Genomic DNA, 27728 nt, shown 5'->3' on the forward strand with positions numbered 1-27728 from the left:
GAGTTAAAATTATCTTTTAAGTCACAAAGGGTGACGCAGTCAAAAGAACCCTCCTGCTACGTGCTTCGTTCTCTCATTTGTCCGCCAACCTTTTCCTCGGCTGATAATTGAACATGGGAGCAGTTTTTTCCTCCCCAACCTTTAAACCACAGCAGCTGAAAAGCAAATCCACTTTTGCACTTGGCTGACAAGGTTTAACATTTGCTCTGGCTCGGTGTCGCAACCCGTTAGTTGAGGCACACTGTTAGGATGTGCCACTGTGCGAGCTCGGCTCTAATGAGCACCGGGTGAAAATGATGCAATTGCTCCAATTGTGTTTGTGCAACAGAGAAAAACTGGTGTCGGTGGGGATACAGCTGACTTTTGACAGTGTGGTGTCCCCCCCCCCCCCCCTAGCTCTCGCTCTATAGATATTGTGAGTTTGAAGTTGCACTAAATGTATCTACCGCCCACTCCACTCAACCACTATATGAATCACAGTTCATCATGTGTTATCTCTAGTAGCAATTTTCTGTCTCTGCATGGCCAATCACTGTTCTCCCTCTCTCTCTCTCTCTCTCTCTATCTCTCTCTCTCTCTCTCTGTCTCTGTCTCACACACACACACACACACACACACACACACACACACACACACACACACACACACACACACACACTCAAACAAAGGTGACATGGCTGAAATCATTTTAAAAAGCACACTGCATTCAAAGTGCCACCACAGTCCATTGATGTGATGTTACTGTATTTGCACAGGCTTCCTCCCCTCCTCCCCTCCTCCCCTCCCTGCTTCTCTTCCTCTCCGTCGCTTCTCCCGTCCAACCTTCTTCATCAAACACGCACAGTCACCGTCAATATTTCCATCAAGCACAAACATTTTCTTTCCCAATATGAGACACGAGAGACCGTTGTGCATGTTAAAAATAAAAAAAGCCTTCCTCGCTTAATGTGGATGTCCCCCCTCGTCCCTCCTCTTCACTCTCTTAAAAACTCTTCAGGTTTTTTTTTTTTCTCCAACTGAGCGGATTCAGGCTGAGGCGGGCGCAACCGCACTAGAGGGGGAAGTCAAGTCGTGCTGGACTGGCGCGATACCCTCGCACGGTTCACACAACTCAAAAGAAGAGCGACACTCGCCTCCAATCATGCTTTTTAAATGATGGACCATGCTGATTTTAAAAGTTGACCAGGGATTTCTCGTGGTGGGGTGTTTGCGAGGCATGGCTTTCATTTTAACTTGCTTCTTCCTGTCATGGTGAGTAGAAGGCAACTCTTCTCCCTGCATGTTCTCCTCACTTTTTACGCACGGCGAACCAAACGACCGTGGATGAATGTGCGCTGGAGAAACTCAGTGTTTTTTTCTGTAACTGTTTTCTTGTGTGTTGACATGATTTTCTCCATCGGTGCGTTTTGTACTTTTTAGTGCGAGTGGTGTTTGGGGGAGTCAAATCAGGGACCCCAGCATCTATTTGGATAACATCACGCGTATATTGGACAGGTTATTGGATGGCTATGACAACAGACTGCGACCTGGATTTGGAGGTATGCTAATGACCGAGTCATGTCACTATTTATGTAATGTTGCCTCATGCATGATTGAATCGAGCTTCCTTTTTTTTTTTGGTAGATAAAGTTTGACTCCAGCACTTGTGTGCGTCATTGTCCATTTGGTTTCTGTGCTGCTATAATTAAATGTTTTTTTTCTAACACAATTATGACACAATTACAAGTGAACAAAAAAAATGCTACTTATTGTCACTGTCATGCTCTTTTTAGGTTTGTAAATGAATTTGATTTGCAGTGGCATCTTTCTTTGTGTATGAGCCACACATTAAATATAGCTTTAACTGCTTTATATGTATTTATTTTTTATAAAATATAATAATGCCTGATTTTAGATGATAACACGCTCTATCCAAAGTTGTGTTTTGTTTCTGTGCCAAAGCAACCATTCCTCTCTCTGCTGTAGGTCCAGTCACAGAGGTTAAAACTGACATCTTTGTCACCAGCTTTGGACCAGTGTCAGATGTCGAGATGGTACGTAAGCCCCTCTGACCTCTGAGACTGATACGGGATGCAAAGGCTAAACTGATGTGCACATACTGTACAAACATTTGATTTTATAATACTGGTTTATAGAGTCAGCGTCACCGCGTCAACACACTTAAGACATTATGTACAGATTCCCCTGCGATTCAATTCATATAGCTTCAAGTCACCCTAGCCTTCATTATTCCAGCATTTGGGCAGGATGTCATTAGTGCAGCTTAGGACTTTAATCTGGTTGACAATCCCCCTCCCGTCTGAGAGGGAGAGAGGGAGAGATCTGGCTGATGTTGGGATAGGACAGGCCGACCACTCCTGTCATGGGATAGGCTGAACTCTGTATGTCTGTTGTACTCAACACTGTTTAGGCTTTAGGCTTTAGATACTGTTTCATTGCATCTAAAGCCTACTTGAACGGCCATGTGATACGCTGGTGGCCGTTCTATAGAGAGGCGTGCGAAAGGCTCTTAAGAGCATCAGGGGCATCCATTTCATCTAAAAGCATCCAGGATGGTATTGTTGACTATATGCTGACTCTGTACGTGAAGTAATCTACATTCATATTTAACGACTACAACCTCAATCAGATGATTCACTCAGTTCATTTCTAGACCTGGTAGTTCATATAATAAGATAAAAAATAAAAACATAGAAGAAAAATATATCTTATGCTTGGGCTTCAGTTTAAATTGCATCATCTTTTGAAGGAACTTAATAAACTTTATAAAGACACATGATCTTATTGCTATTATGAAGAGGTCTGTCTCCCACATAATATCTAAAAAATCCCTAGCCCTAAAATTAAGTTAAATTTCCTTATTGTAAAATGCACAAACCTAACTTTTAAATTCCCCTAGTACTGGCAGCAATGATAGAGCCTTCCAGAAATAGAAGGAAAAAAAAAACCCCTCATCACATTGCCAGTGCTCTATCCAGCAGGTTCCAGCGAAACCATGGCTCACAAACCCATCTGCCATTCGCTCTGGGGGTAGTGGAGCTAGTAACGGCAGGAGCAGCACCAGTGGTAGGAGTGGTTCAAATAGTGGTAAACAAATCCTTCCTCCCTCCAGGAATACACCATGGACGTGTTCTTTCGTCAGACGTGGATCGACGAGCGGCTAAAATTCGAGGGTCCCATTGAGATCCTGCGGCTCAACAACCTGATGGTCAGCAAGATCTGGACGCCAGACACCTTTTTCCGGAATGGCAAGAGGTCGATCTCTCACAACATGACCACCCCCAACAAGCTGTTCCGCATCATGCAGAACGGAACTATCCTGTACACCATGAGGTAACAGTGCTGGACAGTGAGCTCCAAACCCAGCCAACACCGGAACAGAGCACAGACCTGGATAGCAAATCAAACAAACAAGACATTAAAAGAAATGAGGAGGGCCATTCCCCCCAAAAAACTAAGATATGTGCCATCTGAAAAAAACAGGCCTGGAAAGCAATTCAAACAAACATGACTCCAGCTTTGTTCCAAAAGGACATATTTAGGACGGAAAACAACGTCCCCGGAGTTACTGATGGCACAGAATCAGTTTTTCTCTCAAATAATTAGATTAATAGATTAAATTACTTTGCTTTAAAACATTTGATTTAGTTCAGCTTTGTTTAATCCTTATTCCTAACTAGTGTATTTAGTTACCTTTTGCAAGCGGTGCTGAGTTTCCTTTCAGAAACAAGTATAACAAGACAAACCATTAAATATTCATCTTTACATATAAATCTTTCTAATCTTCACATTCATTTCTCTGGTTTTAGTCTCTGGTTTAGTGGCACAATGTGTCCGCCATTGTGCCACAGCGCCTGAATCCAGTTTAAAACATTCATTTCTTAGCCAATGCAGTAACAGTGAATCAAATATGAATCAAACATGTCTTTCAACCCGTATCTATTCTGACAGATTAACTATAAATGCAGAGTGCCCGATGCGTCTGATGAACTTCCCGATGGACGGCCATGCCTGCCCGCTCAAGTTTGGGAGTTGTGAGTTTGTTTTTTCTCTCTTCGGCCTCACTGCTCTGACAGATGGTGTCAATATCAAATGATCACGCTGTCACTGTCTAACTGACTGCCTGACAGGATGTCGGAAGATTTTAATTTGAAGTGTCACACGGGGTGCATTAGATGAACTGTTCAAAAAAATTTTAATTAAAATAAACACAATGCGATGACACTTCGTAATACGATCCACGGATTTACAGTGTTGGATGAATCAGGTACAAATACAATAGGAACCAGCCCAGTACAGTAGAAGGAAACCATGGGGGAACAGGGGGAAAAACAACTGGGCGTGTTAGTGGAAGGGATAAATTAATTAAAGTCTGAAGTGTTTATGTAAATACTAGATTTCTACAGGGAGCTGCATTGGGAAAAGATGGTGAAAACAACTTTGCTCATATAGTGTGTAAGCAGAGTATTGCAGCTAACATACCTTATCATTAATATGGTATATACAAAGGTAAGATAATGAGATGCACACTGTATGGATTTATTATCCAGACTTCATTGTATGATATGAAATAAACACAAGTCAAGGAATAAGTAAGTGCATGTGAAGCTGTGACCCTGCCATGCATAATCGACTGAAGGTGCACGTCGCCTGGAGTCAAAAACAAACAAACCGTCCTCAAGTGCATCATTATAGAAAGTTTCTTATCTCACCTGAGGAGGAAGAATGAGAAAGAAATGAATGTAATAATTTAACAAACCAGCAAAAGTAGATCAACGATCATCAATGATGGAGGAGTAACCTAGTAATTGTTATTTTTTCAATTATACGGTAAGAGTAGGTTATGTGGGCTGTAATTTAATGCTCCCCTACTTCCTCCTTAATTCCACAGTTAGAAGTGGGATGTGTTATCCGGTGTTACCAACAAAACCTTTGCCAGGTCCTTCGATGTATATTAAGAGAACCAGACCAACAAAAGAGTGAATGTAATGATTGAATCAATTGAATGCATAGGTTTTCTGCACCTGTGAATATAAGAAATAAAGACCAAACTCTTTAATGAAATTATATTAACACGGTTCTTCATCCGCCCGTCTAGATGCTTACCCCATCAGTGAGATCGTGTACACGTGGAAGAAAGGTCCTCTCTCCTCCGTCGAGGTGCCACAGGAATCCTCCAGCCTGCTGCAGTACGACCTGATTGGTCAGACGGTGTCAAGCGAGAGGCTCAAGTCCAATACAGGTGAGAAAACACCCCAGGAAGTTATGTGCAGTTCCAATGTGCAGTTTTTAATGAAACAATAACGTTCTCACACTCGTGCTACATGTGAGATTTGCTGTTGTGATGATATTGTGCACACCATTGACTGGTTTCAGGTTTCTCTGAGGTTGTGTGATACGATGACTTTTATTATAAAATATTTAAACAAAAAAAAGACGTGAAGTTTTGAACACATAACTCAAATTATTGTAATATTTTTACAGTTACAAATTAATCAGCATCATTTAAAAAAAGGTTTGGGGGCAGTCCTTATATTTTCTGATGTGTGATCACATGTCTTTGTTGTTTTCTGTCTCAGGTGAATATGTCATCATGACGGTCCACTTCCACCTGCAAAGGAAGATGGGCTTCTTCCTGATCCAGACCTACATTCCCTGTATCATGACCGTCATCTTGGCCCAAGTCTCCTTCTGGATTAACAAGGAATCAGTTCCAGCTCGGACTGTGTTCGGTAAGTTCTCTTTAAACTCACTGTACTCATAATGTTCTATAAATACCATTGCAAGCTACAGGCCTATTCTCAAAATGCTCAAGTGCAAAGCGAGGACGAGAACACGCACTGCACAGTGCATTACTGGTGAAATGGTAATTGCAACAAAACGGTCTTTTCAGTTGCCGTTTTGCATGATTGCAATCACCTAAAAGAGTAGCATAGTGTGGGGGAAATCAAGTCGGTTCACTAAACAGAACAAGAATGTTCAAAACTGTGTTACACAACCCATTACCACAAAGTGTCTAGCCTGAGAGTTTTACAAGTTGCACAAGTCTTTGTGCTCAACATTTTTTTAGCTCTTTAAATTCAACTTTCTTTACTGCATGTATCCAAAATGTGAATAAAATATATCTCTATTTATCGACTCTCCACCCACTGCTTGACCTCACGGTGACTCTAGCTTGGGAAACTTAAAGTAGTTCTGCATTTTCTGCACGCTGATTGGTTTAAAACCACACAGATTGGCCCCTAAAATACAGTCTCCTGCAGGAAAAACAAAGACCGACTCAGTCATCACCGTATGTTTTAACCTCTCCTCATTATCTCCATTCCTCCTCCACTGTGGTGGAGCTGAATTAATTGGGAATAAATGTCCTTTTTGAAATTGGTCATGGAAGGGCCGAGAGGGGGAGGATGTTTACTTGGCCCTCTTCCGAGCACTCACAGGTTCCGCTTGCTCACATTACATCACGCTACAGTTGCCACCAAGCTCTAGCCTCAGGAGCGGAGAGTGTGAGAGACACTGAACAAAGACAGAGAGGGTACGAGGAAAGAGGTAGACAAATAAGACTGGGACGAAACAAAGGAGGGAAAAAATGGGGCAAATTAAGCCGTTGAAAACATTTCCATCCTTTTTCATTTTTGATTCCGCTCATTTTAAATTACAACAAGCTGCAGCTGATCAGAGTGACACTGCTGGCCCTTGTCGATTACGGTTCTGTGGTCTGCACTTGTGATTGGAAGGGAGCCAGCGCTCGGGCGAGCCTGCGCACTTCTCCGGCGAAGAGATGCCAATCATTAGCGTTAGCGTGGAAGTTGAGGCCCCCATGTGGCAAGCACATCTGTGGCAACTCATTAACCTCACTCGTCCTGCTGCTTTCCATTTCACTCAATATTGGGTATACGATAAAAAACAGCTTATTTTCTGGATTGGCTGTCGTTGAAAAGGAGCTCTGGGTGAACGCCAGGGATGCTGGGTATTTTAGAAGAGGTAATATAGATAAAATCAGATTGGATTTGTCATCACAAAACGGCCGAGCATCATATTCAAACTGCGATATAGTTTGTGTCTAAATTTAGAGTGTCTTGGGAGAGTGCTCTTAAAGTACCTGGGAGTTACAGGATGTGTTGTAGAAATCCATTATCTAACTAAGTTGTATTAATGCTGAGGACGGGAGGAGAAGAGAGAAGAGGAGAGGAGAAGAGGAGAGGAGAGGAGAAGAGGAGAGGAGAGGAGAGGAGAAAAGAGAAGAGGAGAGAAGTAGCTATATGGACGTGCTCCACCCTGACAGTACATTAAGCCATTGTATGTTGTGCGCTGGATTGTCAACAACTTCTCTAAGAGCTCAAAGTCCCTTGAGCACAAGTCTCACAGACTTAATTGAGTGTGGCCTAATTTGTACCTTGCTTTTTCCCTATAAAAGCACATAAATGCCCCAAGCATTTCATTTCTATCCTGTCTTTATACTTCATCCCCCTTCCCTCCTACACTCGTTCCTTCTTTTCTTTCTTTTCTCTTTCTCGTGCTTCTCCCTCCCACCCTGACAGCTTTTCATCCCTCCTCCCCTACGCAATCATTTAACTTCTGCTTGGGCTTGAGACAGTCGGCACTGGTTGGGTCTTTTGAAGGAGGTTGTGTTTAAGAGTCGTTGACTTTCACTGCTAAAGTGGTGCGTGGAAAATGCTTTTGACATATTGCTGGGTGCATTAAATCCCCCATGAGATCCTAATGGCAAGTGCACAGCTCCAGCGCACATTTGGTAAAAGCATGGGCAGCAGTGTTAAATGGCCCCTTATGCTTTAGCTTGATGAAAGTGAATTAGATATCTACTTTGTTAATTGGCCATTAAAGGAGATGTTGATTGTCAGCATCTTTGTCTGACTTAATACGGAACGAATTTTAGCAACACAGACAAAAAGATGTTTAATATATTGTGGAGCACTCCAGCTACTAACAGAAGGTGTGAACAGCCGTGGATCTAAACAGTGTTTTTCTTTCTTCAGTCTTTTCTTTACTTTGAGTCTTTAAACAAAGAGAGTGCGGACGTTGGCGCTTCAGTTTGTTGCCATGGCCAGAAGTTTGGAGGAAGTTTTTACAGACGTCTGAAAAGCTTAGTTTACTTCAGCTAAACAAGAAGTTCAAAAAACCTCTCCCCCGATACAACCCACAACTTTCTTTTTTTCGATAATCTTCATCATTCCTCACTTGTGGTTTCCTTCTACTGTACTGGACAGTTTACAGCTATTTGATCTTTGTCTGTGTGCCAGTGCGGAGGTGAAGTCCGCCGGCTCATTGACAGATTATCATCCTCCATAGTGAAGTTGGACAAACCTTGCAGAGCTGAAATGTCCTTACACCCGACATATACCAAGATACAGAGCTCACCCTGACTATAAACAGCTTATGCACAATCTTGTAAAGGATATTTTTAACTTGATAACTTTCAACACACTTGTCAATGATCGACTCTGGTGCACGCCAAGTCCTCAGATGAAGCTTTGTATCACTGCAGCTGCAGCACGAGTGCTTCAACTGCCACAATCTGTGCAAAGCTGAAAGGATCTCAGGCGTTGATTGGCAAATGGTGATTCTTGGTAAAATGGCTGAACTGGTAACTTCCAAGAAGATTCTGCAGCTTTTGTTTGCCACTAAAATAATAAAATATTGTAGATTTGCAAAAAAAAATATTTTATGACAATTCACATTACCTATTATCATGGATTCACAAAGCAGCGTAATGATTTGCCTACTGATTGTCCAAATTATATTTCATGTCTCTACAAGAACGAATTTGAAAAACAATTCAACGTGAGCTAGCAAAGGTATCTGTAAACTTTGTTGAGGAACTTTGGGGTAAGATTGCACAGTGTGGTGTGTGTGTGTGTGTGTGTGTGTGTGTGTGTGTGTTTGTGTGTGTGTGTGTGTGTGTGTGTGTGTGTGCATCTAGAGTGTGTGTCCTAATCAAGCTGATTGCAGTGGTCGCTCACAATCAAGCCTCTGGTTTTCATTGACCAATGGTCCTATAGGCCTTGAGTTATATACTGTATATCAGGATTGAAAGAATCACACACACACACACACACACACACACACACACACACACACACACACACACACACCAGTGACTGTATTAGTCCTGCAAACAGCCACTGTCCATCCATGTATTATCTGCTCATTCTTTGCAGTATTGTGGCAGAATTGTGTTCTGCTAATTCATAAAGATGATATCAACATCCCCAAACGTTAAGCCCCATGTTCAGAAGACATTGATATTTTTCCGCCCCATAACAGAGATGTGACAGGAGGAAAAGATTTCAGAGAATATGCTTATCCGCTTCCAAGATCGATACCACTCATGTCTGAGCATTAAATATGAATTCAGAGCCAAGAGGCAAAAAGCCTAAGTTAGCATAAACACTGCAGGCGAATGATGCCTATGTGCGCCTCTAAAGAAAGATAATTCAAAGGTTATATGTTATTTGTTTGAACTCACATAAATATAAATGTAGAATAAACGTAAAATGAATTAATGTAGAAGTTGTGGTTTACTGGGGAGTTCTCTTCGTAGTGATGAAGAAATGGAATGAATATTTGTGAAATTCGGAGAGAGCCAACCTTCGGGCTATAGATTTTGATTATATACGTAGAAATGTTGTAGGCTATTGATTTTATTATTTAACTCTCTGCAAAAAAATGCATTTAAACATAATATGTATATTTAACTTGAGAGAAAAAGAAGTTCCCACCAACAAACTGCCTTTGACAACTTACCTCTGTCTTGTCCCTGTTTGCAGGTATCACCACCGTCTTGACCATGACGACGCTCAGTATCAGCGCCCGCCACTCCCTCCCCAAAGTTTCCTACGCCACAGCCATGGATTGGTTCATCGCCGTTTGCTTTGCCTTCGTCTTCTCCGCCCTGATTGAGTTCGCGGCCGTCAACTACTTCTCCACCCTGCAGGCCAACAGGGAGCTGCGGAAGGTTGCAGCGATGAAGGTGGCGGCTCAGGAGGCGGCGGCGGCTGCAGCTGCGGCTCCGGCTGCAGCCACGGGGACCGACGGAGAAGTTTCCTCGGTAAGTCTGTTCCCCCGTTGTTTGTTTTAGCATGCATTAATGTTACGCAACATTTAATACCTGTGTATTTAAGAAAGGGAACCAGGAGAAGATTCAAATGTTCAACCGATTCAGTTTAAATTCATTTACTTCACTTAGAGGGATGATAGGAACAGAAACAAGCTAAAAAGGAAAAATCCGGGATCCACTGATTTAACTTTTTCTTTCCTGCTGCCGATTCACTGTCCCAAACTTGATAGAGAAAACCAAGCATTTGCCAGTCCAGTCCTTTTCCCTCTATCTCAATACGCAAACATATGCAAACCTCAAAGTGCGGGACTGTTAAAGTTCTTAACCACAAGCTGAGAAGCTCCTGTGCTCTTAATAGTATTGTTAGGAAAGTTTATGAAAACCTGACAATACAATGAATTTATTAACATCCTAACATCAGACATGAGCTGCTAAACAGCTTTACCCTACACAGAGCTTTTAAGTCTGTTGCTGGAAGTTTGTCATCTCGACGTCAGAACCCGTTTTCTGAGCTGTTCGAGCTTACGAACATGTAATAAAAACAACTTTCCCACTTAAAATTATAAAAGGCATATTGTGAAAACGTTAGTAAGCTTACCCCCCCACACTCCTGGTGTCAGAGTAATTATCACAACCTGTACAATAAAATACATTGAAGCATGTGTAGAAAGTTTAAACTTTAAGAAAATAAAGAAATAAACAATCTTTACTTTCCTGCTATGGATCAGTCTCATCAGCCAATGAGTAAAAACTCTTTTTTATCTGGGTTTTGATGAAATTGCATCATGACTTATGATGTTTTACATGAAGCTGCTGGTTTCACTGCAATCACTTGTAAGAGATTCCAGGAGAACGTGTGTGATTTATTATTGATTTCAGTTTGGCTGAATTATGACTCACAAAAGGAGGAATGTGATGTTTGATACAATATGCATCATTGCAATGGGAGAGGTTAAAAATAAACTGACAGAAAATGTGGCCAGAACGTAGATGGCCTGGGAATGAAGTTTGGCTGCGATTCTCGATGTGTACAGATCATTTTTTGGGATATGCAGTTATATTTCACACTCACTTGTCGTATAGAAGCTACAGCTAAAGTTAAATGTTTTTATTTATTGAAAGAAATAGGAAAAATACACACAAATATTAATAAAAACACAAATAAAGCTGATAGCCATGCAACAGAATCTTTTTCATTAAGCAGAGATGTGAAGGCTTTAATATTTCTTATCTCATGTGGTTTTATATTTTTAAACTCACAGCTTGAATGTTAAAGTTCCAGTTTATAGTTACATTCACCTGATGATCTTTTTGATTTCAAATTAAAAGAATCTAATAAATCAGTGGTTCATTGTCTTTTACTCTGCGATTGGTTAAAATCTTGCCTCCGTTCACTCTGGGTTTGTTTTCGAACATCACTCTCTTGTCTTCTACTGCTTGTGTCCTGAAGTCTTTCACATGCTCCGATGAATGAGACGGCTCTGTGGCTCTCAGGAGGAGTGGTGAAGGTCATACCCGGCTGTGTCAGTGGTATTATGAGCACTGATTACTCAGCAGACGAGGGGGTTTAAATTCTGTTTATGTGACTTGTGTGTGATTCTTCTCGACTTTCTGACTTGCCTCCCTCTGCAGCTCCCCTTCTCCTTTCCCATTGCGATCCCACGTGCAGCGTGTGCAATGCAAACAATACGCAAACCTCGTTTATCCTCCGCCTCAGCCCAAAGAAAACCATAATCTCGCTTACATCACATACGTACAAACCGCACATCCCTCCTTCCTGTCTTCCGCCTCACGCACACACACAAAAATGCAACATTTAACATCAATCCTTCTTTTTCTGCCTCATCTATGTAACCTCCTGCTGTGCTCTTCCTGTGCACCCCCCCATTCTCTCTTCACACAGCGTCTCTTGACCATCCCTCTTTGGCGTCTCTATTTTTTTTCTTGAATGTAACTACACACTCGCACTGGAACGACACAATCTCCACTTTATCCACGCTTGTCCTCACGCAAGGACACACATCCCCACTTAATCTGCAGCACACACTCAAACACATACAGGCACGTATATATATATGCACACATGTAATCTGCAGCAAATGATGGCCCTCACATCCATGCAATCCACTCTATACAATGTCTTATCCATCCATCCATCTACGGTGTATCTATCATCCATCGCTCTCTCCTGGTCCTCTATTCTGCCCTGTAACTGTGTGATAACCACAGAGAGTGACGCGAGGAGACAGCCAGTGGCTCTGTGAACGATGTTGCTACAGATTATGTAAGAGCCATAGATTAAGAGAATATCCAGCAGATCACGGCGGGCTCACAAGCAGCAGGGCGGCCACCACACTGACGCGGAGTGTGGGGGGGGGGGCTGAGAAAGCTGGCCCAGTCCATTTTAGTGCAGCGAAGATTGGAGGGACGGATGCGAGGGGCCGGCGTGGTTTTGTTTTTGTGTGTGCATGAGAGAAAGAGTTACACAGAGGGAAAGAGAGAGTGGGAGGGATGCATCATGGAAAATGACTGCTTTCACCAAATATGTAGGAGGGAAGACTTTCCATTTACACGGAGAAAAAAAGAGCGAAAAAAACCCCAAACAATGGTGGATCACTGGAAATAGCCGTCCCTCCGTCACGATTTGAAAACACGACGACCTGTTGTGACTGTCGGGCAAAGCCTCAACAGGAACGGGAAACTCGCAGCAGCACAAGTTTAATGGTTCCTTTAATGAATCAAATATAGACAGTGCATAGGGGGAGGGGCTGTTTACCAGTGAGTGCGAGAGGGGGCTGTGTGCATTGTTGATGGTGTGTGTGTGTTTGTGTGTGTGTGTGAGTGGGTGGCGGAGTGCGTGGTGCAGGAAATTAAGAGAAAATAAAGCAGTCGTGGGAGGAAATGAAGGAGAAGAGAGGGTGATAGAAAGAAGGGAACTTTATTTATGGGCCCAGCCACAGGTGCCGGTAGATTAGTGATCGCTGCCTGGGTGAAGGAGCGCTCTGATTGAATTGGGACAGTTTTGATTTTTCATGCATTTGTCCTGGTGTCCCAGCGTCCCTATAATTAGACTGAATGAATGAAATGGATTTCAAGCTCCGGCAACATCGCTGTCGACATAGGATTTCATGCACCATCGTACTTGCAGCCACACGGCGGGTTTATGTTTTCACCTCAGACCATTTGTCTGTTGATTGGTTGTTGGAAGATTGCAGAAAAACTACAGGAAGGATCATACAAGTATTTGTCACTTTGTTTTCTTACATTTTCACTGATTTCCCAGGACATAATTCATAAATCTTGATGATATGTATAAGTGTGTGTAAATACAGTAGGTTGCAGCCTGATTGAACCTAAGGGAACTATTGGGCCCTGGTGGAGGTCTGCAATCTGCTGAGAGCCATTCTTTCATTATTCTTTCATTATTCCACATCACAATAATGAAACCTGAGGATCATTAATGGCCCCTGCAGGAGCGCACACAGACACACAGTGTTCCCTACACACATTTTAAACAAATTAAAACCTTACTTTATCAAGCTGCAGCGGTTTGCATCTCGAAAAGCTCTTTTAATAATACAACAGATGTCTTCCATCTGCTCCGGTCAGAATCAATGTTTAAATCCAATATTTGGTCTAAAGAATTACTTCTCCCCCGGGCAATTGTTTTATATTTACAAGAAGTCACTTCTGCTCTGTTTGGATGTTTCTCCTATGCTTCCTTTGGGGATCACTAAGTGACCTAATCATTTTGTTGATTTGGCAAAGAGGTGTTGTCACTATAAATGTTACAGTTCCCTGGGGATCAAGTCACAAAGCAAGTTAGTGGCTATAGATTAATAAGTTCATCAAGTTGGAGCTTTTTTGAAGTTAAGAGTGGAGTTTAATATTTAGGGGATGTTCTTAAATATTTTACTTTCAGCTGGTCAAGTAGTTTCATTCAACCTTTCACATGATTCTACATATATGTAACACATACTAATACTTATTGTGTATTTTCTTATTCTCTTAAAACACCTTAACAACAAGTACATAGTATAACAGCGGCTATGTTGAGGTAACTCATTGCCTTGCTTTAAATACACATTTTCAAAAAGTACATTTACATGAAATCCATGTCCACCGCCTCGCAATATTCATCCACGAGCGTATGTACACCCACTCAACACCCACAGACATGAACTCACATGCAAAGCATAGTGGTAGTGCACGGCGATGGTGTAACACGCAGTATTAAACACATAAACACACAGCGGCTCCCGCTCCCCAGCCCCCACATGTGAACATTCGCACCTAAACACCGGCCATATATCCGTCAGTCACTGGTCAAGTCGGTCGGAATGTAGAGCAGTGGATAAAGAGAAGAGGAGCTGATCCCTGCAGGATTTGACCAGGAAAAAGCCGAGCGGTCCTGTTTTCATTATCAAAAATAGCTTGTGTATCGGATTATCTGTACATACCTACAGTAGAGAACACCACATGGCACATGGCAATGCGGTCAACGTGTAGGAACCATTATAGTGATAGGTCGCTGACATTTGGAGGAGCAGCCAAATTCCTATTCGAGCACAAATCCTCAATACTCAAATTAACTTTGACCTTACAAATAAACAGTGATACGACTGGAGGAGACGTTCAGGGTCACAGAGCACACACTCTATTTCACTGAGGAGTGAACCTAATGTCTGGGTGATCAGCTGTTAGATCACCTCTCACAGCTATTACCTCTGTTGTGTCACAAAATGTGTTTTTACTTTTATTACTCGAAACCCATATACATTTCACACGCTCCGTTATATTTTAAGCCTTGTGTCTATCTAGAGTAAAATGCAGATATACGATTATTTTACCGATGATTGCAGTCCCTCACACTAATGACGCCTGAAGAGAATTGAAAAACAAAATGTTTTAATCACAGTGCAGATTCGGTTTTTTCTCTCATTTCTCTTTGTCCTCCCTCTTTTTCACACTCGCACTTGGCAACTGCCAGTGCTACAACACAGTGAAGGTTGATATCATTACAATAGTTACACAGAGAGGAAGAAAGACATTCTGTATTTGTTCCAGAAACTCATTTCTGAACCACTTGTCCTTGTTCCCTATGCAAAACATCATGAGATCAGAGAAAGATGTATGAGAAAACTTCTTCACTTTGTCGAATTCAACCAGCTCTTGTCATGGATGCCACTTAACCAGTTGAACTGCGACGGCCCGCCCGCCTGCTTTCAGACATGCTTTCAGACATGCACTGGACTCTGCAGTTCCGCTGTATTTTCTCTGGAGGATGTGAATGTGTGAACGCAAATGTCCAAGTGAGACACTCTGCAGTTTCTACAGACTTTATCCGCCTGACCTCCGAGTATAATGTCTGTAGAAATGTAGGAGAAGTCGATCTGTGAACACAGCAGGGGGTCCCCCGCTGGATGCACCGCGAGCGAGTGGAGGTGCATGCTTTTTTCATCAAGATCCACGAATCATTCCCTTGGAAAATATCTAAAATGTTGAAAAACGCCTGATCTTGCAATGTTAAAGAGGAATAAAATTCCTGGATATTCACCCTGATCCAGATCTGCTCCAAAATTGTATTTGTTCTTCCCTGAACCAAGAAACAAACTAACGGACGGGGGTGAATACATAACCTCCTTGGCAGAGGTAACAGAAATTCTCTACGTGGAATTGTTCCTCTGTTATATGTGTCACTGGTTGTGCTTTTGACAGCTACCGTCGATATGAATAATAATGTTGGCTCAAAATAATTAAACCTATAGTGTTGCATGATCTTTTGAATAGAGCACCTGATGAGTTGAGCATCAAGGAAATGTCATAGTAATAACAGGAAAATCTTTTTATAAACATTCTGCACAATTTAGAATTGCACATTTACTGTTGGTTGTACATCTGCAAATATGTCAAGTTCTGTGAAATTAATAACTCAGGGACTTATCTAATCTCATTTCAGGTTGGCCACCGTGCCGTTTTGGAAGGGTTTCCCTCAATCAGAGGATTGTTACAGTTTAAGAGTTTCTCAACCTGTAGCGGGGCATGTAATCCTGTAGCCTGACAAATCCAACGCAAATCTCGCAAGATCCGTTTTGGCTCCAAGACTCTAGTCTGGAAAAACATCCACCGTGTTCTGAGTTAAGTCCAACAGCGCAGCTGAAGCAGTCGGTGAACTATTAATCACACACTGAACATTACTCTGCAAAAGTATGGTTCATTTCTAAATCATGGTTTTGGTTTCGCATTGGCAAATGTACCGAATGAGCATAAGTACTTAAATATCATGTTTTTCAGTAAGAAATCAGTTTAAAAATCTACATAAAACTAATATAGAGAATAATCGTATGTCTTGAAATTATAAGGTCTTACGGGACATGATAAATATTCAATCATGTTTCTCTTTAATTGTTTGAAAAGCTCATTTCCTGACTACATTATCATAAATCAAAGGATCATGAAGTTACAGTCAGTTCTATTTCCGTGGTCCTCCTGTCGATATTAGACTTTCTACAATTTCTTTGGTTTGAAAGAGGATTGCTCTCTCTCTCTTTTTAGTTTCACTCTATACCTACAGGCAACACGCTGTTCCCTGACCCATTTCCCAGATGTGCATTTTCCCTTTCTCGCTCCACACATACCGTATCTGTTTTGCAAGTATCGGTGCAGGGGCCATGTGCTGATGACCACATCGGTTTACTGAAAGTTGATGAGGCACAACATGAACCGTGTGTCAAAACGCCGCGAACCTCTTGTGTTTGATGGGTTTTATTTGCTTGCCCACAACTGCATCAATCTTCATGAGGCGGGTTGACTGAAATCACATCAAATCAAAGGCAAAAAAAACCCATTGATTTCCTTTTGTTGAGCTTAATTACTGTGGTCCTCATTGTTATGCGAGACGTCGTATTCTGCAGACACACACATTCCTCACTGATCAACTCACAGCTGTGCAAATGCGGCGCGAAACGTCAGGGCACAACAGCACAGCCCCAGTTTTATTATTAATACCCTCGTATTACATCATGCAATATTCTCTTTAATGTGAAATCTCTTCTCACAGTTTCTATGTTTTTTGTATCCCCTTTGCCTCTCCAAGGTGGATGCCACTAGTGTGCTGAAGAAGAGGATGAACTCCGCTCCGGTGTTCGACCGCCCGGCCAAAACGTTTCCCAACCCACCTGTCAATGCCCAGGCCTTCCTGCAGCAGGGTTCAGCTGTACCGGACAACAACATGCTGACCGGCACCAGCATCATCGACAAATACTCCCGCATCCTCTTCCCCCTCTCGTTTGGCGCGTTCAACCTGGTCTACTGGATCGTGTATCTCACCAAGGACACCATGGAGTTGTCCAGGTGAACAGATGGCATGGTTCTTACAAACAATTCCAGCATTTGCTTCCCTAGTACATGAAGCACATGAAGGGCGGTGTTTATTGCGTAAGTCAGATGGTGATGGCGTGACTGTTTCTGTGCAGCTACCTCCTTACTGAATATAATTAGTTTGGTTAAATCTCGCACAACCTCAGGCAGGATACAGCAAAACATATGCACACCTTCTGCATGTGTGTGTACATTAAATAGCTTAGTTATAGCCCATTATTCCAATAGGAAGCCTTAGTTTAGAACAGCCAGTACGTTCAGGCATCTAGCAGATGGGTTGATACTGACAATTGGGTGCAATGAAACAGAGGCAGACTTTTAACTCAAGAATATGTTTAACAAGAGTAACTGAGATCATCTAAAGCTCAATGCAATAGTAGATTGGTGCCATAAAATAAAATAGAGTCTGCAAATCTTATTGACACAGTTGGTGTCGATGTTGATGAGTTCATAAAACCTTGTGGAAGCCTATTATTTAACATAATAACAATGAATTGTTAAAGCAGGGGAAAGCAGAACTTATGTAATCAGTGAAAGCCTATGTACATGTATATTTCAGTTTGTATACAAGTACTTTGTAAAAAAGATCACATCACATACTGTATGTTAGACTCAATAATTAAAGCCACATTTCAAAGCACACATCGTGGTTCAGAATCAAATACTCAGAAAATTAGAAAGATTAAATGTGTAACTCGCAGGTTTTATGTTACAGATTTACTTGACTTTGTTTAGCAGCTTTTTGTTTGGAGGGTTTGTACACACGTGTGTACGTGTGTGTCACGTGGTGTAAATCTGTCTCCATCATACGTGTTTTTTTTCATGCATGTGTGAGATATACTTTAGATCCAGCAGCCACACCTGTCACACCTTTAGCTGTAGCCTATTTATCTGCCATGTGGCTTTTTCCAAATGTATCAGCAGTGCGGTCATAGGCTTTATACAGCAGTTAAGATGTAAATGCAAAGCCAGATATTCAGGCTACACTGGAAGACTTTCTATTGGTCATCCATTACCAGACATAATGCTAGCTATCTATAAGACTGTACCAAGGCACAACTGTGCTAAAGGCTAACTTCAGCCTACTCAAAGAGAAAATATTATCTGGTAATATTTTAGCATTTTAGTAAGATATATTTGTTGATCTGCACTGAACACATCCATCCTGTTTTTTGAGAAGCTTCAGTTTGGTCCGAAGCTGTTGACCTACTGAATGACAGCATACTCCCAATGCCATGTGGACCAGCAAATAGTCATAACAACAGTCCCCAGATTTCTGGTGATTCAATCTGATTCACCAGATGGTTTGTTTCACTGAACTATCCGGGAGAACTAAGTTGGGAATTATTTGGAAAAAGGGCAGGCGGCTTCAAAAAATATGCTTGGCAGGTGATTGGATAAACCATCTGTCCATCGCCGTCAGTGCAGTCGCCAAAGCCAGTCAGGAGAGGAGAGAGAAATCATTTTCCCAGTTGAGAAAAGCCTTCAGTGCCGTTCTTTGCTTTTCTTTCAATGAAGGAATACTCTCCAGTTCTGATACAATTGAGGCTGCATCCATTATATCTAACCTATTTATGAGCAGCTGTTGTTGTGAATGAACAGCCCTCTCCCTCTGGCTGAGACACGCCCATAGCCTCCAGCAGGTGCATCACACATCGGACACTGATTGGTCCAAACCACTGTGGTTCGTCCAAAAGCAGAAATATTGGACCATTGGGAATCCGACATTCATTTAATTTGTATTTCAAATCCTACGCTAACACTCAAAACTGTTGCGTTTCTGCATAATCAGCCAACACAATGCGATTAAATATATTAGATAAATCTTTGTCTTACAAATCTTTGTGGTACACCCCTAACAAGAGTGTACCACTAAACTATGTTAGTGCATAATATCTGTTCTCTGGTATTTGATATTAATGAAAACACTTTACATCACTTAGCAAACAAACAAAACCGCTCTAGTGATTGTCAAGATAAAGTTAGTCATTGATAACAGATATGTACAATAGTCTAAAGCAAAGAATAGCCAAAACAAAATGTCTGTCAAGAAATCACGTAGCAGTATTTCGATGACATCAAGTTGTACTTATTACCTCGTTGGATCCTGTGGGCTTCAACACTTTGACAGATTGTCGATGATTTTATTTGATGACAAAGAAATCTATTTTCAAGTGTGTGTGTGTATGTGTCTGATTTGTTCCAACCATTTTCTTCTAAACAGACGGTTATGCCTGCGTGTGCATTTATGTTCACACTATCAATGTGCGCCACCACTCTTGAGGCTTTTCAACTGTGTGGGTTCAGCTTCTTTCATTCCCTGCCTTGCTCTCTCTCTAATAAGAGAAAAGCCCTGAGGCCTGAACTGAGACAAGTCCGATGACATGACAGCGTTGGCAGCCATTGGGATAGTTCCGTGTGACTAACCCTCTTTGTGACACTCTCTTAACTGTTTCTATTAATTGATAGGGACCGGGAGCAACAAGCAGATCCAGACAAATGCCTTGTCAGGAAGCAGCGGAAGTGGTGGCCTTAAGGCTCAGTGATACAACAAGAAATAAAATAAGGAGATAACACTCTTATGAATGTGTGTTTCTAAGTACAGGAAGCTCTGCAGATGCATTCATTGTATGACTGAGCAAGTGCAGTGAGTGGGGTGGGGGGGGGGGGGGGGGGGGGGGAAGCGATGAAAGAAACGAGGAGGTGATATAACACACAGGGCCCCAGGGCAGCTAGCTGAAAATCCCAGAGGTGGTAACAGGCCAGAGCAAATAAACGGTCCAACCACAGCTTGTCACTGGGATCAGTTGTGGTCACATTCACCTCGGTGCAAAAGTCAAGATATCTGGCATGTTAAGCTGTCAGCAGATATGGCTGCTGCAGATTGTCTGGTAGAATTTACGGTTGAGTTCACTCTGACTCTGCTGTGGCCACCGGACGAGCCTGGTACTCCAACAGCTGAGTCTCCATCCATGTTGGTGTAATGGTCATTTACACGTCAAAGAAAATTAGACTTTTTAGACTTTTTTACCAAATATATCCGTTCTTAATAAAATGGAAGCATCTGGAGGCAATCACCCTCTTGGTGCCAATATTTCGGGGGCTTCCAAACCTCTTTTCCCCTCGCCTACAGATTCTGCAAATTCACACACAGAGTCATCTTTTTAGAGATTACATATAAAATGGCATGAAATAAGGGGGGGGGGGGGGTGTTGCAGTGTGGTGTAACTCTTGTTCTTGCTCTTGTTTATCTCATCCACATCCACTGAGTGATCTGTACGGGTGAGTCGGTGGCATGAGGCCTATGACAATGAGTGAATCATTTCAGGTGCATTACCAGAACCCTGCTGACTGGAGTAAACACATTATGTTAAGATAGTAATGAAATATAATGTGTTTGTGGAAGTGTGAAGCTTTGTGCCGTGTGCTGTGGCTCAGCTCTGTCCTATTTGAAGGCAGCAATCGAACATAGCTGAATACGCTGTCGAATCACACGTCCACAGTTAATGCATTGTATTTCATCAATGCCTTTATATTGCACCACCCACACATGGCGACCCCTTCATTCTGAGTGAGATCCAACACAATCTAGATATCACAACTAGCAAATGAAAGCGTCCAGTCCTTTTCACACCAGAGACATAAATATACGGCTCCAATGACCCCAACTGAAAACAGATGACGCTGTATAAGACAAACCCTTTTTCTCTCTTTTCAACTTTGCTTTTATTATAGAGGGCCCTCCTGCAAAGAGGAGCTGGACCAGAAGAAAGGAGTGTGTTCTTGTGAGAGTGTGTATGCAGGTGGAATTGTGTGTGTGTGTGTGTGTGTGTGTGTGTGTGTGTGTGTGTGTGTGTGTGTGTGTGTGTGTGTGTGTGTGTGTGTGTGTGTGTGTGTGTGTGTGTGTCTACTTCTGTGAGGACACAAGTGTATAAATGTGCCGTGGCAGCGGTGCCTACTGACTGGAGGCTATTTTAAATGAATAGCGCCATTCAGGGCGAGACATGAAGGAAACAAATTTGCTGAAAACACTTCCTTTCCATGAAGGGCCCCAGCTGGTTGGCTGACTGGTTTGCCGGCTGGTTGGCAAGCTGACTGGTGTATGTGTGTCAGAGTAGGTACAGCGGGCGATAAGCCCCGCTCCTCTTTATTGCCCATCAGAGTGCCACGCTTGGAAAACAACTTCCTCATTGTTGCTCATAAATCAAAGCCACTAAACGCTGTTTCCAGCCCAATTCCTATTTTTCCGAATGTGGGGCCGCGGCCATAACTTTGGTGTAATGATCATTCAATTATAGGCCACTCAGTCAGGAAGCAATGAAGACCGATATAAACAGCGACCCCCTATCTATCATATTTCTCTCCGTGGCCTTGTGGGAATTGCTGCATCCGCCTTTGTTACCTCGTTTGTGTGTGCTCGCATGAATGCACTCCTCACACACGTATCCCTGAATTTACATGAACATCTATGTGGCGTTTGTAAAATCCCGATAAGACAAATTGCTATCACACCAGAAACCTGCTCTCTGCTTCCGACTCACTCTTAACATACACATGCCGTGTCTACCTCTCCTACTATCCCTCACACTCAATTGCTTTCTCTATTTCTCACTTTATCTCTGTGTCACTCTTGCAGAAACACTCTCTTCCTCTCTCTGCTGCCCCCTCCCCTGTCTCTGTTCTCCCCCCTCCACGCCCATCTCTCTCTCTGCTTCCCCTGGTGAGCTGCCAGTACTCTGCTCCCTCTTTCATATAAGCCAGGACAGCCCAACAGGCAGAGTGCTGTCCCTCTACCTCATCTACTCAGCATTAAGCGTCCGACCACATCAGAGCAAGGAGGAATCCTGTCTCTGTAGGAATGTGTGTGTCTATTAGTCCTCTTTACTCACTCATGTGGGCCATCTGGTGACTTGGGGGGAAAATACAGTTAATGTCGCAGGGCAGCTTTGTCTAAAGAGAAATGGTCCCATCACCGAAAGGTCACAAGTTCAGTCTCTGCAAGAACCAACGTGAGTCTGTCATTGGGTGTAATTCCAGTCACAAAGCAAGAGGCTCACTTAAAGTCACTCCAGATGCAGTTATGACTTATCCACTATTTAAAGGTCCAGTGTGTAAAATATAGGTGAAAGGGATCTATTGGCAGAAATGGAATATAAAATAATCCTAGTGATGTTTTCACTAGTGTGTTTCATCTAAATTGTAGTAATTGTTGTTTTCTTTACCCTAGAATGAGCCCTTTATATTTAAATACTTGAGTTTTTATGACAATTGAAGGTTTCCACAGGTTCTCTTTCATGTTTGGAAGCGGAGGATGAGGTGAGGGGGTATTCAGCTGCAAACATGCAACTCCACCACTAGATGTCACTAAATTCTACACACTGAACCTTTAAGTGTCTTAAATAAAAGTATTAGTTAAGAATAATCTAGAGCTGTAGTCAACAATGACCACACTGCAGAACAGAAAGGCACAGGCATGTCATCCGGTTTGGAAGCATCATTTTAAATTGTTCATATAAGTTAACAGTTTTAAAAACTCAACACACAAGAATAATATCGACAGTTCTTGTTTCGAATGTGTTGTTTATTGACTCACACGCAAAACAGCAAGAAATCTATAAGTAGTTGAATACATGCACTTTGTGCCAAGGGATTCTTCTTCTCCAGATACTGCAGTGTATATTCATGAGTATATTATTTTAACTATATTGTATTATTGCTCAAAAAACGATCTTTGGCTCGATGAAACTAGCGTGTTCGTCCTTCATCGATTTCATATGAGCTTTTGTTTCTCAGTCCCCTGGGAAAATTAGTTATGTTTGAAAAAAGCTTGATTTGATTTTCTTTGTTGCTATGGAATCAATTTAGACTGCTCCATCCCTGAAGTGCAATTAATTAGTAATATTTTATCATTGTACATGGACACAAATGTTTTAGATGGCTTATTAAAATCCAGCAAATGGAATCGATATAGTGTCCTGCATTAATATTAATTGAAAGTATTGCTCTATAAGTCAATATACAGTAATGAGCATATGACCATGGTGCCTATTGCTGAGCCAAGACTCCCACACAGTCTCACACTAATGCATGTTATATGTTACATGCATGTGATACTTTTCATATATTATATACCAGATATAAAAAAACATTCTTGCAATTGCTGCATGCATTGTAGAAATTGCTTTTATCTCCGAAAATCAATTGAATTTACCCTAATTCAGCTTTCTTGTTTGCCAACTCCGTCCCCAGTGGCCTTTCTCAACTACCTACCAACCGAAAACACACAGAAATCTTGCCTTCATTATTATCATTATCATTATTATTTCATTTGTTTATTTTGCCAGCAGCTAGCTCCTCTGGCAGGAGAAATGGCTCTGAGTGCTGTCAAAAGTATCTCCAGCATTACCACATCAGGCGGAGGAGGAGGTGGAGGTGTGAACTACCTGGCAGAGGTTCCCAGACAAGTTTCACGAGATCTTTTGCGAACAGTTCTGGCAGCGAGGGGACCGAATAAATTCAGATTTTTAAATTCAGCCCGGAACGGATTGCCAGCCTTCGCATCCAGACTGAACAGGAGCGCACCATTACATCATACCAGTGCTCATTTTTGCTTGCAGATGCAGACAGATGTGAAACGGTGTAGGAGTATGTGTAGGTGTCTGTATTCATATACATGCTTGAATACGCTAAAATGCATTCCATAATTCTAAGAGGAAACCTGTAAGGCAGGATATACTAGGGCGCGATGTTTTCTCCCTCTGTCTCCCTTTAACATACATAATACACACAGTTATCATCATTGACTCATTCTACCTCTGTTTCTCTACCTTCTCTCTTACAGGGATACCGTCTAAACCTCTCCTCCTGGAAATCACACACACACACACACACACACACACACACACACACACACACACACACACACACACACACACTTTACATACACACATACATGCACAATAAATAGATGACAGACGCTTGCCAAGCACTCTTTCATGCCGCCTCAGTGCATTGTTTTCATTTTTACATTCTCCTCTTGGAAAGTGAGTGTTTTGAGGGCAGATGCTCCAGCTCCTATTGCCAACGTGACCCGGGAGCTCGCAGCCTGTGGGAGCCAGGCTCTGGAACGATTTCAAACAGGTACTGCATCTCTCTTCGTTCCCTCTCATTTCATCCCCACGTATTTGAGATAAAAAAAGTTAGATGTTATGACACTTTGTCGGCGTCCGTCCTGTGTCCCCTGCTCGAGTGGATGAAAGGGGGGGGGGGGAGATATGTGAAAGTTAAGTAAGCCAGGCTGCAGAACCAGAGGCAGAACCTTTTGTGTGATTTTTTTGATGAATTTCCACACACAGAAGAGCAAAATTTGCATGTGTTTAAAATGACGCATTCCCCTCCCTGACATTTGAGGGAGTGAGTGGACCAGTTGCCCCGACTCCGGCCAGTGTGACCGACTCGAAAGAACTCTCTCACTCTTTGTTCATCCTTCCGCTCTTTTTTCGGTTCATTGGTTTAATTTCCCTCTGCTGATGGAGTACAGAGGATGTGAGGCTAAATCTTCAAAGATATTTTTACAGTGTGTACTGCAGATAAATTGGCCCGGTTAAATATTCAATGTCACGTGCATGTAACATAATGGAGAAATGTGCTCATGCAAATATCAAAAAATAGACGTTTTATGCACACACACCACTCACACACCACTCACCTACACTTTATTTTTTCCAAAATGTTCATATTAACAGGATTCTATGTCCTGTAGCATTAAATAAGTCGTTACAGCTAAAAGCTGCTGTGATCCATTTCGGGAAAAAATCACTGAAAAATACATAACCTGCATACAAAGAAGAAAGAAAGAAAGTAATCTACTGCACGTGTACTACCATAAGCATCAGGTTATCTTGGCAGTAACCTGTCTTTGGAGAGATTAAGGCCTTTTCATTCCAACACTGATATAGTTTTCTTTATATCTTAATTGTTTCCATTGTAATCATCTTAATTGGAGTTAAATCATTTCTACACAAATTATCTCCTGAGATGGCAGCTCTGGCTTCTGGTCTTCTTTATAAAAACCTGCATTAAACAGAAAGCTGAAGCTATTATCATCAATTATACCAAATGCCAAAACGCATTCATTAATAATCCACTTGGGCAGATTTGCATATGATTATGCACTGTGTCCAATTAAGTAGAGAGGGTAACATGTTAAAGCCATGTGGCGTCTAAATATAAGCTGCGTGTTTGCTTCCTCATGACATCCATCATCCACGAGGACGCTCTCATTAAAGGTGTCTCTTATTAACACAGGCACCTTTTTTAAAAAATGAAAAAGCCTGCAGAGTGTGCCAAAGGATTACACACGTCCTGGAATCTGTGCACTTCCTCTGGTTCTTCAGCTGATGTCTGATGAGAAGTGTCACACAAACTGTAAAAAACAATTGTACAGTGACTGGAAAGTGCCCCTGTTTTCTCAATGAGGGAGTGATTTTGATTTCTACTTCTTTAATACAGTATTTGGATTTTTTTTTTCTTTATTCCACTTGGGGAATTAATCTCTTCATTTGTTTTAATGCAATTATGTTTACATCTCATGAGCACTTTGGTTTGTGAACGGAGCAGCATGGTTCAACATCAGTGATATATATCAATAGCGCATGATTACAACTGGTCATCTTATACATCATTTTTCTTCTTTTTTTGGAAGAATAAATATATGCAATGAAATTAATAAATGTAATATAGACTCTCATTGGAGCCTCAAAATTGGGATCTGTTGCTTCAAATCATTTACTGATGCTGCAAAGCTTTCATGGACTGGTTGCAAACAAGCAATTCTATCGCCAGACAAGACCATCCATATTTGACAAATCTGTAAGAACTCGGATTTCATCCAGTGCCAAGGATTTTAAATTGTCGCTTTTTATGTGCATGGCAGCTAATGATGTGACTAAGGCAAGGTTAAGTTGACGCCACTGAAACTCAGAGGGGTCATGGTTGAAAATGAAAATCTCACCTTATTATCGGACACACGACTGTGAAACGTTGTTGAGTCAACATTGGAATGAAGTGTAACTATGGCCTTGTGTTGTCAATTTTCGGAGCGCAGAGGATTTGTTCATTTTAAGACCTGTTGTTGCATGTTTCTTTTCCTCCTATGTGTGCACCAGTGGACTCAAATAACAGTGGTGTCAGACTGTGTGAACCTTCCTCCCTCTTTCCCCGCTCCATTCATCTCCCTCCTCTCCCTCTGTCTGTGAGGCAGAGGCTGAAGAGACAGGGCATCTCAGCTCTTGTTGCCCTGTGTGTCAGCCTCTGCTGTGGGAAAAGCTGACTGCCAGCGAACTCAGGCCGCCACACACAACTGCCGGCTCTACCACCCAGTGGAGCCTCGGAAAACTGTCGACCTCCCACCTCCTGAAGTGGTGTGTTTTCTGCAGGACAAACTTCAGTCGAATAGTAAAAGAGAAATAAGCTGTGTGTGGGTGTGTGGGTGTGTGTGCGTGCAGTTTCTTTTCTTTTTTTTACACGACTGGGCTCATTTGCTTTTATCAGCGACCCGTTTGATGTGCCCTCTGACCCCAGCCTAGCTGCTCAGCTCCATCGCACCACTGGGAAAACCGCACTTGCATGACCTCCAGCCCTTTATTTGCTTGTTAGGGTTGTTGAATGTAGAAGGTTGTGAACTCCATAGGAATATAGAATTATATCGCTATGGTGACTGCAGCCATAAACCGTTCTTTTTAGTCACTTCGTTTCATGTCATTCCACAGGCATGAGCTTTTTTCGATTCTTTCATTTTGCCAGTTTTTAATTCGTTTCGACACTGTCCTTTCGCCTAGAAACTGCGGACGCAATTTAGAAGACGATGAATGCTTAACACTGTTATTTTTTTTGTGTATATTTTGTGAATATTATTAAGTATTTCTGTAGGTTGCTATTTGTATTCCAACTGTATAACCCTGCTTGATGATCTGCGTTAGCCATACTGGTTTGAATGACAAACCACAACTTTTGTAATGTGGGAGTTTAGTTCCTCCACCTGTGCTCCGTGTACACGTCGCTCTCTATTAGTTTCTATTGTCACGATGATAGCCTGCTTTAATGCAACATTAAAAAGATATTTGCATATTCAGGTGTTTTGTCCCCCAGAATTTATGAAGAAGAGAAAATAAATTCCTTCAAATAAATTGCCTAAATTAGCTCCTACTCACTTTTCCCACAGAATTGTATATTGCTGTATTCAATAAAGACAATTATGTTTTTTTCTCTC

General features: G+C 42.0%; 1 protein-coding gene across 4 annotated transcripts; it reads left to right on the plus strand.

Moving 5' to 3' along the window:
• The first annotated feature begins 837 nt into the window (after positions 1-837).
• gabra6b (gamma-aminobutyric acid type A receptor subunit alpha6b) lies at positions 838-27728 on the plus strand. Of its 4 annotated transcripts, none has more exons than XR_004615980.1 (11): positions 838-1251; positions 1414-1538; positions 1966-2033; positions 3113-3333; positions 3952-4034; positions 5099-5242; positions 5580-5732; positions 9789-10069; positions 17175-17515; positions 24300-24336; positions 24385-27728. XR_004615980.1 is itself a non-coding variant. In XM_034605603.1 (11 exons), exons 1-10 carry the CDS (start codon positions 1163-1165, stop codon positions 24310-24312), a joined length of 1434 nt encoding a protein of 477 aa, XP_034461494.1. In that variant the 5' UTR covers positions 838-1162; the 3' UTR covers positions 24313-24347; positions 24394-27728. The 4 variants fall into 4 exon arrangements, 3 of the variants coding, with proteins under 3 accessions (XP_034461494.1, XP_034461495.1, XP_034461493.1); XM_034605603.1 differs by having other exon boundaries at positions 17175-17431; positions 24300-24347; positions 24394-27728; XM_034605604.1 differs by having other exon boundaries at positions 17175-17431.

The sequence above is a fragment of the Hippoglossus hippoglossus genome, chromosome 14, assembly GCF_009819705.1.
Source record: "Hippoglossus hippoglossus isolate fHipHip1 chromosome 14, fHipHip1.pri, whole genome shotgun sequence".
NCBI lineage: Eukaryota > Metazoa > Chordata > Actinopteri > Pleuronectiformes > Pleuronectidae > Hippoglossus > Hippoglossus hippoglossus.

Bases quoted from the DNA above. Each gene is read 5' to 3' on its own strand.
- gabra6b (XM_034605603.1), top strand. From the start codon at position 1,163: ATGCTGATTTTAAAAGTTGACCAGGGATTTCTCGTGGTGGGGTGTTTG. The intron at 2,034-3,112 runs GTACGTAAGCCC...TCCTCCCTCCAG, and splicing joins CAGTGTCAGATGTCGAGATG to GAATACACCATGGACGTGTT. The intron at 5,243-5,579 runs GTGAGAAAACAC...TTTCTGTCTCAG, and splicing joins GAGGCTCAAGTCCAATACAG to GTGAATATGTCATCATGACG.